This window comes from Callorhinus ursinus, unplaced genomic scaffold, assembly GCF_003265705.2.
Source record: "Callorhinus ursinus isolate GAN/ISIS: 27379988/994484 unplaced genomic scaffold, GSC_fseal_2.0 scaffold28, whole genome shotgun sequence".
Lineage (NCBI taxonomy): Eukaryota > Metazoa > Chordata > Mammalia > Carnivora > Otariidae > Callorhinus > Callorhinus ursinus.
In genome coordinates, this window is record NW_027397090.1 from 11,295,980 (window position 1) to 11,310,925 (window position 14,946).

General features: G+C 47.2%; 1 protein-coding gene across 2 annotated transcripts in view; it reads left to right on the forward strand.

Annotated features, from left to right (window-relative positions):
* Positions 1-10,207: 10,207 nt before the first annotated feature.
* DMRT1 (doublesex and mab-3 related transcription factor 1) overlaps positions 10,208-14,946 on the forward strand; it is a 104,960-nt gene continuing 100,221 nt past the window's right edge. The window contains exon 1 of one of the 2 annotated variants that reach the window (XM_073878276.1): positions 10,208-11,440. In XM_073878276.1, coding sequence (XP_073734377.1) covers positions 11,060-11,440 — 381 coding nt within the window. In that variant the 5' untranslated portion in view covers positions 10,208-11,059. The remainder of the gene's footprint in view (positions 11,441-14,946) is intronic. The other variant, XM_025891628.2, reaches the window with a different exon arrangement.

Sequence of the window (14,946 nt, forward strand, 5' to 3'; positions counted from 1 at the left end):
CTGTCTCTCATTGGCCGAGTTGTGCCTGCCTCTCATTGGCTGAGTTGTGCCTGTCTCTCATTGGCTGGGCTGTTCCTGGGCAAGAAGAAGATCTTCCTTCCTGCGGGGGGAGTAGCAAAGTATAGGTCTCTTCCTGTTTGGAATGCAAGGTACTGTCTCCTCCCCTTGAGGTCTGCAAGTGGTAGGGCCCCAGAGCTCTCCCTTCTGGCTTCCCAACTCCATTTTATTTTATTTCATTTTATCTTATTTTTAATTTTTTTGAGGTTTTATTAATTTTAGAGAGAGAGCATGCGGGGGGGAGCGGCAGAGGGTGCGGGAGAGAGAATCCCAAGCAGAGCCCCCGGCGGGGCCCTATCTCTGGACCTGGAGATCACAGCCTGAGCTGAAATCAAGAGTTGGTCGCTTAACTGACTGTGCCATGCTGGTGCTCCCGCATCTCCATTCATTCATTCATTCATTCATTCATTTATTTATTTATTTATGATTTTATTTGAGAGAGAGAGAATGAGAGATAGAGAGCACGAGAGGGAAGAGGGTCAGAGGGAGAAGCAGACTCCCTGCTGAGCAGGGAGCCCGATGTGGGACTCGACCCCGGGACTCCAGGATCATGACCTGAGCCGAAGGCAGTCGCTTAACCAACTGAGCCACCCAGGCGCCCCCCCATCTCCATTTTAAATGAGGTTTCCCTTTATTAGTTTTCACAGCACACTTGTCCATGATAAGCCTGAAACATCCCAGCTCTGGGCGCCTGGGTGGCCCAGTTGCTTAAGCGACTGCCTTCGGCTCAGGTCGTGATCCCGGAGTCCCCGGGATCGAGTCCCGCATCTTCGTGTCTGGAGTAGATCCTAGGCTTGCGTGCATTTGTACTTTTGTCCTCCTTTTGGGCTGAAATAGGCTTGCCCCCCCTGCCTGCCTGGCATGACTCCTCTCCTCCCCAGGCTTGATACAGTTCCTTAATACGTATCCAGCCGAACGCTTTATTTATGTGGCTGTCTTCCCTGGTAATCCTGAGCTCTGGCAAGAAGGAGTCTATGTCGGATTCCTCCTCTAACCCACCAGCCAGGAGGGGCCTGGCGGGAGGGAGGGAACCTGAGGGGCAAAGACAGGTCCCTCATTTTAGACCAAGCCTGCTGTCCACGAAAGACTTTGAATGTACCTCCAAATGTATTATCCCATTTTGCAATGTTGTCTTAAAAAAGAAAAAACATACTGGGAACCTCAAAAACAAATGGAAGGCCATAGCAGGGATTCACACTCTTTTTAGGTAACAGGACCAGATAGAAAATATTTTAATCTTTGTGAGCCATACAGCCTCTGTTGCAGCTCCTGGGCTCTGCCCTTCTATCTTCAAAGCAGCTATAGACAGCACATAAAGGAGTGGGTGTAATTGTGTTCCTATAAAACTTTATAGGCACCAAAATTTGAATTTCATATAATTTCCTGTGTCACAAAAATTCTACTTTTCATTTTCTTCCAGCCATCTAAAAATGTAGAACCCATTCTTAGCCTATGGGCGCTAGGAAATATACGCTCATCTGAATCTGGCCTACAGAGATATAGCTGGAGGACCCCGATCCAAAAATGGTTTTTTGGGGGGCGCCAGGGTGGCTCAGTTGGTTAAGCATTTGCCTTTGGCGTAGGTCATGATCTTGCGGTCCTGGGATCGAGCCCCACATCGGGCTCCCTGCTCAGCAGGGAGTGCTCGTGCTCTCAAATGAGTAAATAAAATCTTAAAAAAAAAAAAAGTGTTTTATTTTTTCCTATTCCTAAGAGGACTTGGGGAAATGGTATTTCCCAGGACCTATAAAATTAGGGTTGTCATATTTGGCAAATAAAAGATACAGAACACCCAGTGGAATTTTAATTTCAGATCAGCAAGGAAAAATAGTTTTTAGTGTACGTATGTCCCATGCAGTATTTATGTATTTCATCTGGTACCCCTACTTCAGAGCGTATCAATAGTTTTCACTGAGTATAAGGCTACCAATCCCACCCTCTACTCCTACCACCCACCACCTCCAACACCACTGTGCTGGTGTCTACAACAGTTGATTATGCGTATTCCCTTGTAGAGACCCCTTTGAGTTTGCAGTGTGTAGGGGTGGGTGCGGGGAAACAGACACTACCTGTCTTCTGGGCAGGAAGTAGGGCCTGAAAGGGAGCAGGGAGAAGCTTCTTTGCCCCGCCCAGGACCCCCTCCACACCAGTGCACGTGTACAAGATGGCAGTCATGTAGGGCAAACATACTGGCTGGCAGAGGCGCTGCATAAAGATGGCGCCTGCCTTGTGGTGGCAAATCTGGCTGTGGGCTGGCAGAACCCCAACCAATGACCTTGGAGTCCCAGGGAAGGGGGACTCTTCACTGGTAGTGGTATAGAAATATATAAATAATTATTTCTTGTCATTTTATAGTTGCAGGTAGTTGTCTTTTTTTTTAAGATTTTATTTATTTATTTAGAGGAGGGAGAAGGGCAGAGGGAGAGAGAAACTCTGAAGCCGACTCTGTACTAAGAGCAGAGCCCGCCGCGAGACTTGATCCTATGACCCCGAGATCACGACCTGAACCGAAATCAAGAGTCAGCCACAACAGACTGAGCCACCCAGGCATCCCTGCAGGTAGTTTTTAAATAATTTGTGCCAATAATTATAATGATTAGGGTTAGTCTAACCTAATCTTGGCACCAAATGCCATAGTCATCCTCACTGTCTAGCTTCTTGACCCATCATTCTTTTGGGATTAGATGAATTTTTCTTTTTATAATGTATGTCTAAACCTTAGTATAGTTTCCTTCTATTTGTTGGGAAAGTGGAAACCTGACAAGGTCTTCTCTGGGGCGGGGGGAGCTTGCTAAAGCACATAATAACTGATATATGTGTCTCCTAAAGGTTTCAATTTTTAAACTTTGAATCAGCCACAAAATATTCATTTTACTATTCTCAGTGTTTCTGCCTCATGTAAAAGGCCTATGGTAAAAATCCAGGCACACTTACATTGTTATTTATCTTGGCAGTATTAGCATTGTGAATCTATCTGTTTGTCTTCTTTTTATTTTGTTAGCAAACTGAGAAATCAGCAAGATAGTGGCTATTGAACCCAATGGGAGATGTATCTGAGCACATTTGTTGATATACATTTTAACTTCCAATTCATTTGAAACTCTTAAATGAAATGTTATTTCAGGATTTGTGTTCACTGTTTCCTCTGGTCTTTTAAAACTATCACAGCAGAAGGCACAGGAAAACCTTGCAAGAGCCTCAATTTACCAGAGCATTAGCTGTATGAGAAAGTACTTAAATAAATAGACAGTAATTTCAGGGGGATTGTTAAAATTAAAAACTAGACACCTTTGTTTTTAAATGGCCAATTAAAAGAAGGCATTTGTAAGTTAAAACCTAAAATAGCAATTTGAATGTGTTTGCTCTTTACGAATCTCACACATTAAAGGTATATTATTATTCTTTCTCCACCTAATTAAACTTTGTAAAATAAATTTTTTTGAACCTAACATTTTACTTTTTTTAATAAGGTTTTTTTTTTGGTTTTCATTTAAATTCTGGTTAGTTAACACACTTTGGGTGTAGAATTTAGTGATTCAACAATTCTATACATTACTCTGTGGCTCATCATAAGTGTGCTCTTTAATCACCGTCTAAAATACATATATTTTTTAAAGATTTATTTACTGGGATGCCTGGGTGGCTCAGTCCGTTAAGCATCTGCCTTCAGGGCTCAGGTCATGATCCCAAGGTCCCGGGATAGAGTCCCACATTGGGCTCCCTGCTCGGAGGGAGGCCTGCTTCTTCCTCTGCCTGTCACTCCCCCTGCTTGTGCTCTCTCTCTCTGACAAAAATAAAGATTTTATTTATTTATGCCAGAGAGAGAGAGAGAGAGAGAGAGCAAGAGAGCACATGGGCGAGTGGGGGGAGGGGCAGAGGGAGAGACTGTCCAGCAGACTCCCCACTGAGTGGGAGTCCAGGGAGGAGAGCCTCCACCCAAGGACCCTGAGATCATACCCTGAGCAGAAACCAAGAGTTCACACCTAACCAAGTGAGCCACCCAGGTGTCCCTAAAATAAATATTTTTAACCAAATTTCTTCTTGAAATTTTAAGCAATTAATCCCACAAGAAAAACTTAGGATGGCAAGCCATTTCTTTTCCTTTAGGTTAATATAAAAGGGTCACTATGCTGCTGACAATCTCAGAACAGCAGTTAATACTGAAAAGTCGTCTACAGTTATCTTCAGAATACATTTTTTTACTTTCTCTGGAGGCTGAGTGCATTTTCTCTGGATCACTTCGTTTAACTTTCAAGTTGGGTGATTTTTCTTTTTTCTAGATAACTTAAGCTTTTCCCTTTAAATGTCATAACATTTATGTTTTAACAATTCTTCCATGGGAAAAATTATAAAATATTTATATTCTTTTCTTAAAGGGTAAGGAATAGAACATGATTTAAACTTCTGTTGCTAACTCACGGGGGCATTACTTGTGACAATCAATCATTGCACAGTCTTAGAAAACAGGGCTGCCCCGAGGCGGGGGGTGGGGGTCCCCTGCAGGCAGTAAGCCTCTGCCCTGAGTAACACAGAGCCCTGCCTCCCTGGGTGCTGACTCCTCCCTCCCATGGGCTCCCACCCGTGCTCTTCGGCTCACTTTTGGTGTGCCACCTTATTGCTTCCTTCAGTCTTAGGGCCTGAGATGGGCCCCAGATGCTCAGATAATGTGTGGACAGTGCTTTGTGACAGATGCTTGCTACTCAGAGTTTCTGCCCCTCACCTCCAAGTTCCAGGCTGGGCTCCTAATTACTGACCTTGTTGGCAACAGTTTACTTGGGAAGAACTAGCCAACTGCTCAGATCCTAGAAGCTGCCTCCTAATTTCCCTCATCTTCTGCTGGTGGTTCAAGCTTCTCCTGTGGGTATTCTGAATCAACTGCTCACATTAAGATTGTGCTCAATCTCTTGCACACATTGACCCAAGCCCTTTACATATGTTAGTCATTGCATTATGATAATTCTCAGGTCCTTTCCAATTTCCACACGAAGAAAGGGAGGCTTGGAGAGGGTGAGGGACTTGCCCGGGAGCAGCACGTCACTGGTAAGTGGCAAAGCCAGGACTCGAACCCAGGCAGCCACGCTCTCCAGGATGCTCGCTGACTGCCATCCTCCATCCTCCGTCTGTGTGTGCCAGGCATGGTCCTGGGCATCTTGCAAATAACTCTGAACCCTCTGATATTGTCATCTCCTCATAGCGACCAGAGAGGTTAAGTGGCTTGTCCACATCACCCAGCAATTGGCAGACCCGCCACTTTTATTCCTCAAACACCTCAAGGACAAAAACCTTTATCCTTCTCCATTTGCCTATAGGATAGAAGCCAAATTCCTCGCTGGCAGGCAAGGTGCCACCCTATCTTTCCAACCTTATCTCCTGCTGGGCTCCAGCTTGACTCCTCTGTTCCAGACTGGCATGCCTGGGCCCTCTCCCCCAACCCACAGGCTCACTCCCAGTGTCCAGCCTTCCATCCGTTGTTCCCACGACCTAAAAGGTCCCGTTTTCCCCTTGGTGCCTGCTCAGATCCCGTGGGACCATGGCCCCATGGCTGTCTTTCTCCTGCATGCAGCGCCTGGGGCTCTACCGTGCTCACTCCTCCCGAGATTCCTATTGCTCATCCCGTGGGGCATTGCCCCCACACAGCTATACACTGAGTCTTTACTCAGAGCTCCACACTTGACCCTTGAGCTGAATAATTTGACTCATACAGTATCTAGCTTCGTATATAGGGTCAGAAGCACCACAGAGAATTTTCCCTGTGACCTGTTGCACCAAGACCAGGGGCTGGGACTGCTTTCCATGGACAAAATGCAAAGTAGATGAAATTTATCACTGATGCTTTCTAATATAGCTCCCCACCCCCCGCTAAATTATACTAACATGTGGAAGGTTATATGTATAAGTACCCTGCTTTCTCTCACTCTTTTTTTCTTTCCAATATGGAAATAATAATAATAATAATAATAACAACAACAACAGACTTATTACTGGGTGCTAGATACCTTTCTAAGCACTTCATGAGTACTAACTAATTTAACTTTCTAACAATCCTTTGAGGCAGATATTATTATTATCCTTCTACTGCACATAAGCAGACTGAGTCACAGAGAGGTTAAGAAACTTGTCTAAGGTCACACAGCTGGGATTCAAAGCTAGGCATTTAAATATGATGCTATACTGCCTCACTAATAAATTATTGTTTTTTCTGATGGTGAAAGTAATGCCTGCCAAGTGTCTTTATTTTTTATTTTTTTTAAAGATTTTATTTATTTATTTGACAGAGAGACAGCGAGAGCAGGAACACAAGCAGGGGGAGTGGGAGAGGGAGAAGCAGGCTTCCCGCTGAGCAGGGAGCCCGATGTGGGACTCGATCCCAGGACCCTGGGATCATGACCTGAGCCGAAGGCAGACACTTAACGACTGAGCCACCCAGGTGCCCATGCCAAGTGTCTTTAAAAATCGGATAGTAAAGTGTAAGCACCCCAGAACTATGATGACTAGAAAGCACAACATGTAATAATTTTTTGTGCAATGAGCTTGGTTTCTGAATTCTAGTGCTAAGAATGCTGGCTAGCTGAGGTTGACCACAGGGCTGAGGCTGGGCCGGCTCTGCTGCAACCCAGATGTCAGCCCTTACCACACAGCCATGGGGGGAGAGGCAGAATGGAGGGTGCCAGAACCTGGATCGACTTTGCAAAAAAACATAAAAACAAAGTATAAGGAGATCATCCCCCATAATCCGGTAACCCAGGGAGAGCTAAACAGCTTATCAAGCAGATATAAATCCACATTAGTTCTTATTTCGGAAATGGAACCACATTGTATATCGTGGTGTTTTTTGCTTGTTTGTTTGTTGAGGCATAATTTTTAAAAATTTTATTCATTAGAGAGAGAGAGATAGCGTGAGCAGAGAGATGGGCAGAGGGAGAGGGAGAAGCAGGCTCCCCACTGAGCAGGGAGCCCAACACAGGGCTCAATCCCAGGACCCCGGGATCATGACCTGAGCTGAGGGCAGCTGCTTGACCAAGCTACCCAGGTGCCCCAAGGCATAATTTATATACCATAGAATTCTCTTATTTTAGTCATACCAATAATTTTAAATAAATTTGCAGAATTTTGCAACCATGACCACAATACAATTTTAGACCATTGCATCACCCCCAGAAAAACCTCATATACCCATCTGCACTTCCTCTCCATTCCCAGCCAGCTCCTGGTGAGCCTCTCTATATTGATCTGCCTCTTCTGGACATTTGATATAAATGGGAACAGACAATATTTTGAATCTGGCTTCTTTTCCTTAGTGTACCATTTTCAAGTTTCATTCTTGCTATAGAATGTAGCACTACCTCATCCTTTATGATGACTGGATAATAGTCCATGGGATGTATATACTGTATTTTGTTTATTCATTCAAGCATTGATGGATTTGGATTGTTTCAAGTGGGTGATGCTGCTATGGATGTTCATGTCCAAGTGTTTGTGTGGACATATGTTTTCATTTCTCTGTGGTAGATATCTAGGAGTGAAATTATTTGGTCATATGGTAAAGTTTTCCAAGATGGCTGTGCTGTTTTTACATTCCCACTGGCAATATCTGAGAATTCTAATGTCTCTACATCCTAGCCAATACTTGCTACTTGTCTGTGTTTTCGATCATAGCCATCCTAGTGGGTGTGCAGTGATTCTTCACTGTTGTTTTTATTTGCATTTCCCTAATGATTGACGATATCAAGCATCTTTCCATGTGCTTATTGGCCATTCGAATATTTTCTTTGGTGAAATGTCCATTCAAAATGTTGCCCATTTTTTTGATTGGGTTGTCTGTTTTTTTATTAAATCACAAGAGGTTTAATATATTCTAGATACAAGTCCTTTATCAGATATATGATTTCCAAATATTTTTCTCCCAGTCTGTGGCTTTTCAGTTTCTTAGTGCTGTCTTTAGAAGTACAAAGGTTGGGGCGCCTGGGTGGCTCAGTTGGTTAAGGGGCTGCCTTCAGCTCAGGTCATGATTCCAGAGTCCTGGGATCGAGCCCCGCATCGGGCTCCTTGCTCTGCAGGGAGCCTGCTTCTCCCTCTCCCTCTGCCTGCTGCTCCCCCTGCTTGTGATCTCTCTCTCTCTCACTATCTCTCTCTCTGTGTCAAATAAATAAATAAAATCTTTAGAAAAAAATAGAAGTACAAAGGTTTTGAATTTTGATAAAGTCAGTTAATTTTTAGGATTTTATTTATTTGAGAGAGAAAGAGAGAGAGAGAGAGAGAGCACATGAGAGGGGGGAGGGAAGAGGGAGAAGCAGACTCCCTGCTGAGCAGGGAGCCTGATACGGGACTCGATCCCCGGAATCCAGGATCACGACCTGAGCCGAAGGCAGTCGCTTAACCAACTGAGCCACCCAGGTGCGCCTCGATAAAGTCAGTTTATCATTTTTTTCTTTTTGTCTTATCGCTTGTGCTTTGGTGTCATATCCAAGAGGTCTTTGCCTAACCCTAAGTTTTGGAACAGACCCTCCCCCCACACTCATCAGCATGTCTTGGCCATCTGTCTCCCTCAGTGCATACAGATCTGCATCATCAGCCTTCAAAGATCTGGTTTCTGGAAAGAGGGGAGGGAAGAAAGGAGACAATAGGGCCAAACCACTCAAAATATCTAGAACGACTCTGCTCGTCCCTAAGGGCTCCCTACTTCTCTTTTGGATCATCTTGTGCCTGATACCTCCTCTGTGGTTTATGAATAAAAACTTTATTAGGCTACTAACTTCATCACATTCTACGTTTTCGTACCTTGGTCACACAGTTTCCTAGCCCCAAATTGTCTGTTGTCTGTAGCCTTAAATCCCTCCATCACAGATTCTAGTAATAGGAGGCTCCTAAGAAACACGGGCTCCCCTGTAATTTGGGACTCGACGATCACTGTTTCCAGCATTTACTTCATTCTCTTAAATTGGATTGGGTCTTGGGAATAACTGGGCACTAGCTAATGTATTAAAGTATAAATATATGGAAAAGGATAATTGGTAGGTAATCGCAATTGGCATGTGTGTTTTAATGGAAGATTTAGGAGTATTCCTCAACAAAATAATGGTTATCATTTGACAGGTTCCAGAATGAGATAAATGGTGGCATCCTGGCCTCTGTCCAGAGTAGAGCTTCACTGGCTTGATGGTAAGGATATGAGGTATTGTGTAAAGCTAGAAGTTTCTTTAGGAAATAATTTTCAGCCAGAGAACACTAGTGGAGAAAATGCAGGCTCAGGGAAAGAGCCTGTGAGAGGGGGGCTTCAGAATCAGAATGGGAAAAGTAGGTTGGAGGATTTCAGAGCTCAGTGCTGAAAATGCTCATCTGCTAAGGGAGGGTAACCAGATAACCACCTTGATGGGAAGCCAAGTGGGGTGGCCTCCATCCTTTGCAGACTGAACCCCCCTGGAAGGGGGCATGGAATTTGGAATCTGAGAACCAATACAGGGGAAAAGCAAGGAGAGTGGGGGAGAGATGTTAGGGCAGCCCCCTGGCTGGACAAGGGCCATTGTGAGATTAGGGAAGTGGCACCGAGCAAAACAGATAAAGGGCCAACAATGAGCTCTTCCAAGCTTGTTGGAAACTCTGTGAGGCTGAGAAAGGCAGAGGGAGGTCACTGAAGTCCTTTAAAAGACAGCCTTAGGTATTTAACTTTTGCTTTTCACAAGGCAAACAATACCAAGCCACTGCATGGGGCCAGCTGCTGTTTTTGTGGAATATACTGGAAGACTAAGAAACAGGGAGTCCAGGTGGAAGCTACTGCAGATCCAAACAAGGGAAGGGCTGGTGTTGTAGGGACCTTGTGGGTGTGTGGGAAGAAATATGATCTGATCAGCAGGCCTTAGGGATGGATTTGCTGTGTAAGTGAACAGAGAGGAGGCACACAGGGGGTGAGGTAGGGGTGTGTGTGGGGGGAGGGAAGGCTATAAGACCACTGAGGGTCTTATAAAAGCAAAAGTTAAATACCTAAGATATAATTACACACAAGGAATGCATAGATCTTATGTGTGGGATGAATTTTTGATAAATGTCTACATCTGTTAAGGATGCCCCCTGTCCCACCCCGAAGAGGTTTTTTAAAGGCTGAGTGTCACGTGCCTGCACCTATGTGAAGGTGCCTCAAGACAAGAAACTTTATGCACCAGCAGTGAGAAGCAACAGGGGCTGGAACTATGCATTTGAGAGTTACCTGGAGCCAGCAGAACTCTCGTGAACGAATGAACATAAAAGGCAGGAAGGAATAACTGGAGAACTGAGAGACCCAATTTTTGGAGCGCTTGGGGGTCTTATTTGTGGATTAAGTGCAGAGATTTCTGTTTTCTCAGGCCTTCAATCTCATACTTAGGTGAGAAAGAAACCGCTTTCCGAATTGGCTTCTGCCAGCCTCTGACCTACCGAGCTAACGTGGAGAATGGGGGAAGGGAGCTAGAGGACCCCACAGGGTGGTATGCACCTCTTCCAAGCAGCGTGCACCACTAGGATGCACAACTACATTCCTGACCTGGGAGCTCAGCTCCCTCCGTGCGCAGTGTGCCCCTGCAGCCGGGCCTTGGCACCTGGGAGAGCACGGAGATCGCACTGGCCCCGGCCGCTCTGCACCTCGAGGTGCGTTTGCAGCCACCTGCAGCCACGCCCTTGGTGTTTGCAGCCAGTGCAAGCTGGCTCCCGGCGGGAACGCGGTGGCTGGAGTTGGGGGGCGTGGCTGCATTCCCTCGCGCCCTCTCCCGCCCAGGCAGTCCCGGGAACGTTCTGAAAAGTATCCAAAAGTTCTGCGCCGCGCGCGCGCCAGAAGAAAAAAAAGGGCACAACCCCCCACTAGTCTAGGCGTTGTGTGCCCGGACCTCGCCACTCGGGCTGCACCTCTGGCTGCAGCGCACACGCCTTCTGCGCCTTCCCCTCGGGAGCCTCGCGGTTGGCCGTGCTCTTCCCTTGCAGCCACTCCAGACCCGAGAGGGGGCCGGACGGTCCTCGCACTTCTCGCTGGGGCAGCATGCCCAACGACGACACATTCAGCAAGCCCTCTGCATCTTCGGAGGCCCCGCACGCCGCCGGGGCACCCCCGCAGGGCAAGGCCGGGGGCTTTGGCAAAGCGGCTGGTGCGCTGCTTGGGAACAGCGGTGGCGCGGGCGCCGGGGGCAGCGGCGGCGGCAGCGGCGGCGGCGGCGGCGGCAGCGGCTCAGGCTCAGGCTCGGGGGCGTCGGGCATGGGCTCCGGGAGCAAGAAGTCCCCGCGGCTGCCCAAGTGCGCGCGATGCAGGAACCACGGCTACGCGTCGCCGCTCAAGGGCCACAAGCGCTTCTGCATGTGGCGGGACTGCCAGTGCAAGAAGTGCAACCTGATCGCTGAGAGACAGCGCGTGATGGCCGCGCAGGTGAGTGCGGGCGTCCGGACACCGAGGGTCAGCCCCCAACTTAAAGTTCCCCGGGCCGGGCGGGAGCCACGCGGTGCCGGGGTTCCGGGGAGAGGAAATGGAGCTCGCCGACGGCCGCGGCGCGCGGGGCCCGGGGCTCCCAGCTTCGCGCCACGCCGGGCTCGCAGGGCCGGGAGTCCTCCGGGATCCGGCCCGCGGAGCAGGGAGGTTGCGGGGTTTGCTCGGCCTCCGAGGGTTCCCCGACCCCGACCTTCAGCAGAGTTGCGGGGTCGGCCCTTTGGGTTTCCCCAGGACCTCTGATCGCTCTTTCAGAGCAGAGGGTTGCGGGGTTCGCTCTGTTGAGAGTTACGGGATCCCTGACCCCGCCCTCCAGCAGAGAGTTAGGGGGTTCACCCCGTCGGAGGTCCCAAGAATCCTTCCCCAGGATCTCCGATCCTGCTTCCGGTGTAACAGTAAGGTGCGGGGTTCGCTCTCTTCGGGAGTCCCTGATCCCGCCCTCCTGCAGAGTCGCGGGGTCCGCGCCCTCGGAGGTCCCCAGAATTCCTAGGATCTCCGATCGTTTTCTCAGAGCACAGAGTTGCGGGGTTCGCGCCTTCGGAGGTCCCCAGGATCTCTGCTCGGGCTTTCAGAGCAGGGAGTTGCGGGGGTCGCCCCGCCGCGTGGCGGGGGGAGGGGTGTCCCGCGGATCTCCGACCTCGCTGTCGGAGCAGAGAGTTGGGGAACCCACCCGCCTCGGGAGGCCCTAGGATCCCCGCCCCCGAGCAGAGACTAGCGCTCACACTGCAGGGGGTGCGGAGGGCGCCCACTCGGGCGACTCGGGGACGGCGGCCGCCGCTCTTCCGGGTACCGTGCGCGTCGCAGGGTTCTGGAAAAGTCGCGGCAGCGCGCGCGGGCGCCGCGTGGTCCCCGCCGAGCTCCCGGCGCCCTTTCCGAGCTCGCCGTCCGCGGGCCCGCGCCGCGCGCTTCAGCCATTTTGAGCGCCGCGAAAATAGTATGAGCTTTCTAACTTCTCCCCTCGACCTGACTCAGGTACAAGTTAGTCTGCGGCGGTTTTCAAACACACTTCAGAAGTTTCAAAAGGAAGCGCGGGGGGCGGGGGGGAATGGCACGGGTTTGAGGGTTCGTCTGCAGTTCTCTTTTTTAAAACGTCCTAAGCAGGTCAGGGATTTAGCCTCTGAAACCGAAATGGTCCGCGTCGTTTGGTGTCCTGAAAGGATTTTTTAGGAGAGAATAATATACATTCTTTCCAGCTAAAATTTGTTTCATCCTTTTAAGACAGTTTATTTAAGATGAAAAGATACCAAAGAAATGTTTACTAACGATGCGCTACTTTTCACTGGGAACGTGTAAATATCCTCCGTGGAAAAGAATTCGTATAAGAGTGTTTAACAAAGACTGTGTAAATGCTTAAAGATTATGCTTTTTATAGACATCTCGTTTTTTAAAAATGTGTTTTAAGTTGGATATATGAAGTGCAATCATGGGCATACAGGTTTCCCTTAACTGCTTTTTTATGGGTTTTTAGCGTAATCTATAGTGGGTGAAAAGATTATCCTGATGTAGCGTTAAAATGCATCGCAGTGAGTTTACTGAAAAAGACTTACGGACGTTGAAGTTGTATTTGTAGGTAGAAAAATCGTCTGAACATGAGTTGTTGGCTTAAATATTGAGTGCGGAGAGTATGCTTGGGAGGAGACTTTTCCTCAAAATGTAATAAAAACATGTATTTAAGTAGGGCCTTTCATTTTGAATAAATTTTGTTAATAGGCGCACCAACTTGCAAAAAGGCTGTTTGCTATGTTAAAAAATAAAAACGACTCAGGATTACTTCTATAATACCAAACTTCATTTTCCACACTGGAAGGCTCCTGCTGTGCTAGATGAAATCCTGTAAAATTCCACCTACCAGCCATTCTTTTCGAAATAGTGTGAAATTGATCTTCGGTATGATCATAAAATAATTGCATTTTAATCACTTGCCCCCCCCACCTTCCCTTATTAAATAGCTTTTCCTTAAAATCTTTGAGAGGCCTTTATAAAGGTGTCCTTAGTTTATGGCATGTAAAATAAATATCCTGTGCATTTTGTGCATGTATGGGATTTGTGTAAATCGGGATATAAGCATGCATTGACATATTTCAGAGATTTGTAGGTATTTTTTGTTGCTATTTTTTGGTCAAATCCTTAATATTCTGTTTCTAAACTTGGTTAATAACAGAAAAATTTAAGACTGAAGCTTAATCATGTAATGTTAAATTATTATTTATGGATGTTTTTGTAAGCTGAAGACTCCTGGTATGAGTAAAATTATTTGTAAGTTAATCATCTTGCTAAGTTTGGACTACAGTTTTCCTAAAACAAATAGTAGTTGTGTTTCTGGTTTACCATTTTGATTTCAACTTTTGGCTTCTGTTTTGGCCTCTGAGGTACAGATGTTTTACTTTCCCATTTCACTATCACTGAAAGTCAAGTTTCAACAGAAAGTCTCTTTTTTTGTTAACTTGTAGGCAAAAGTACAATTTATTTTCTTTACACTTTTTTTTTTTGCAACCTTTAACAATGTTATTTAAAAGCAGATAAGTTGAAGAGGGACCACGAGGAGTCTCTTAGGTAATTTAGGTCCCTTACATCCTCACTTCCCACTCCTTCCATAGAGGATCTGTCTTCTGCCTTTCTACCTGCAGCTTCTTCCTTCTCCCGGGACTTCCACACCCTATTCCAGCCCCTTTCCACTATTACAGCTCTGCATGCTCCCTCCATTTGCTGGGGGGGGCGGGGGGGGGCGGGGGGGGGGGGGGCTGTGGGGTTTCCTAAGCAGCCCCTGCCTTTCCTGCCCACCCTGCTTCCTTGCTCAGGATTGTTCTGCCCCTTCCTTCATTCTTGCCTGTGCAAGTGTTACTCATTCTGTTCTTCAAGGCCCTCTTCCAGTACCTCTTTTGGCAGATTCTTACTCTTAAAGCCATTTCTGCCACCAGAGTCCTGCTGTGGGCTTGATGTGTCCTCCTGTGGTTTTTGCCACATTTGGTGTTGAGTTGCCTTTGCATGTTTGCCTGCCTCCTTTTTCTGCTTTTAAACAGTGAGTACCTTGAGATCTCATCTAATCTTACTGTATCTTGCTGGTCGCTGGCCCCAGTACAGTGGCCTTTTACAAATGTGTGGCGTGAAGGAATGAGTGATCCCATTCTCCTTCCTTCCTAATCTATCAATGCTGACTTCTCTTCAGATGGAACTCCTGTGCTTGGCTGACTCTACAGTTTTTCCTGATCCTCCCTAGCCAACCTTAGTTCCTGCTCTACATACTCATTTGTGTAACAGACATTTTTTGACCTACTGTGGGCTAGACTCCATTTCTCAGCTTTGGCTGCACATCCTGGTTACCTGGGTAGCATTCAAAAAGAACGAGAGAATCTCACACCTTACTCCTGGAGCTCATGAATCATGATATCTGGGGTGACCAGGGCTCCGGGGGGGTTTGGCAAAGCTGTGCAAGTGATTCTGGAGTGCGG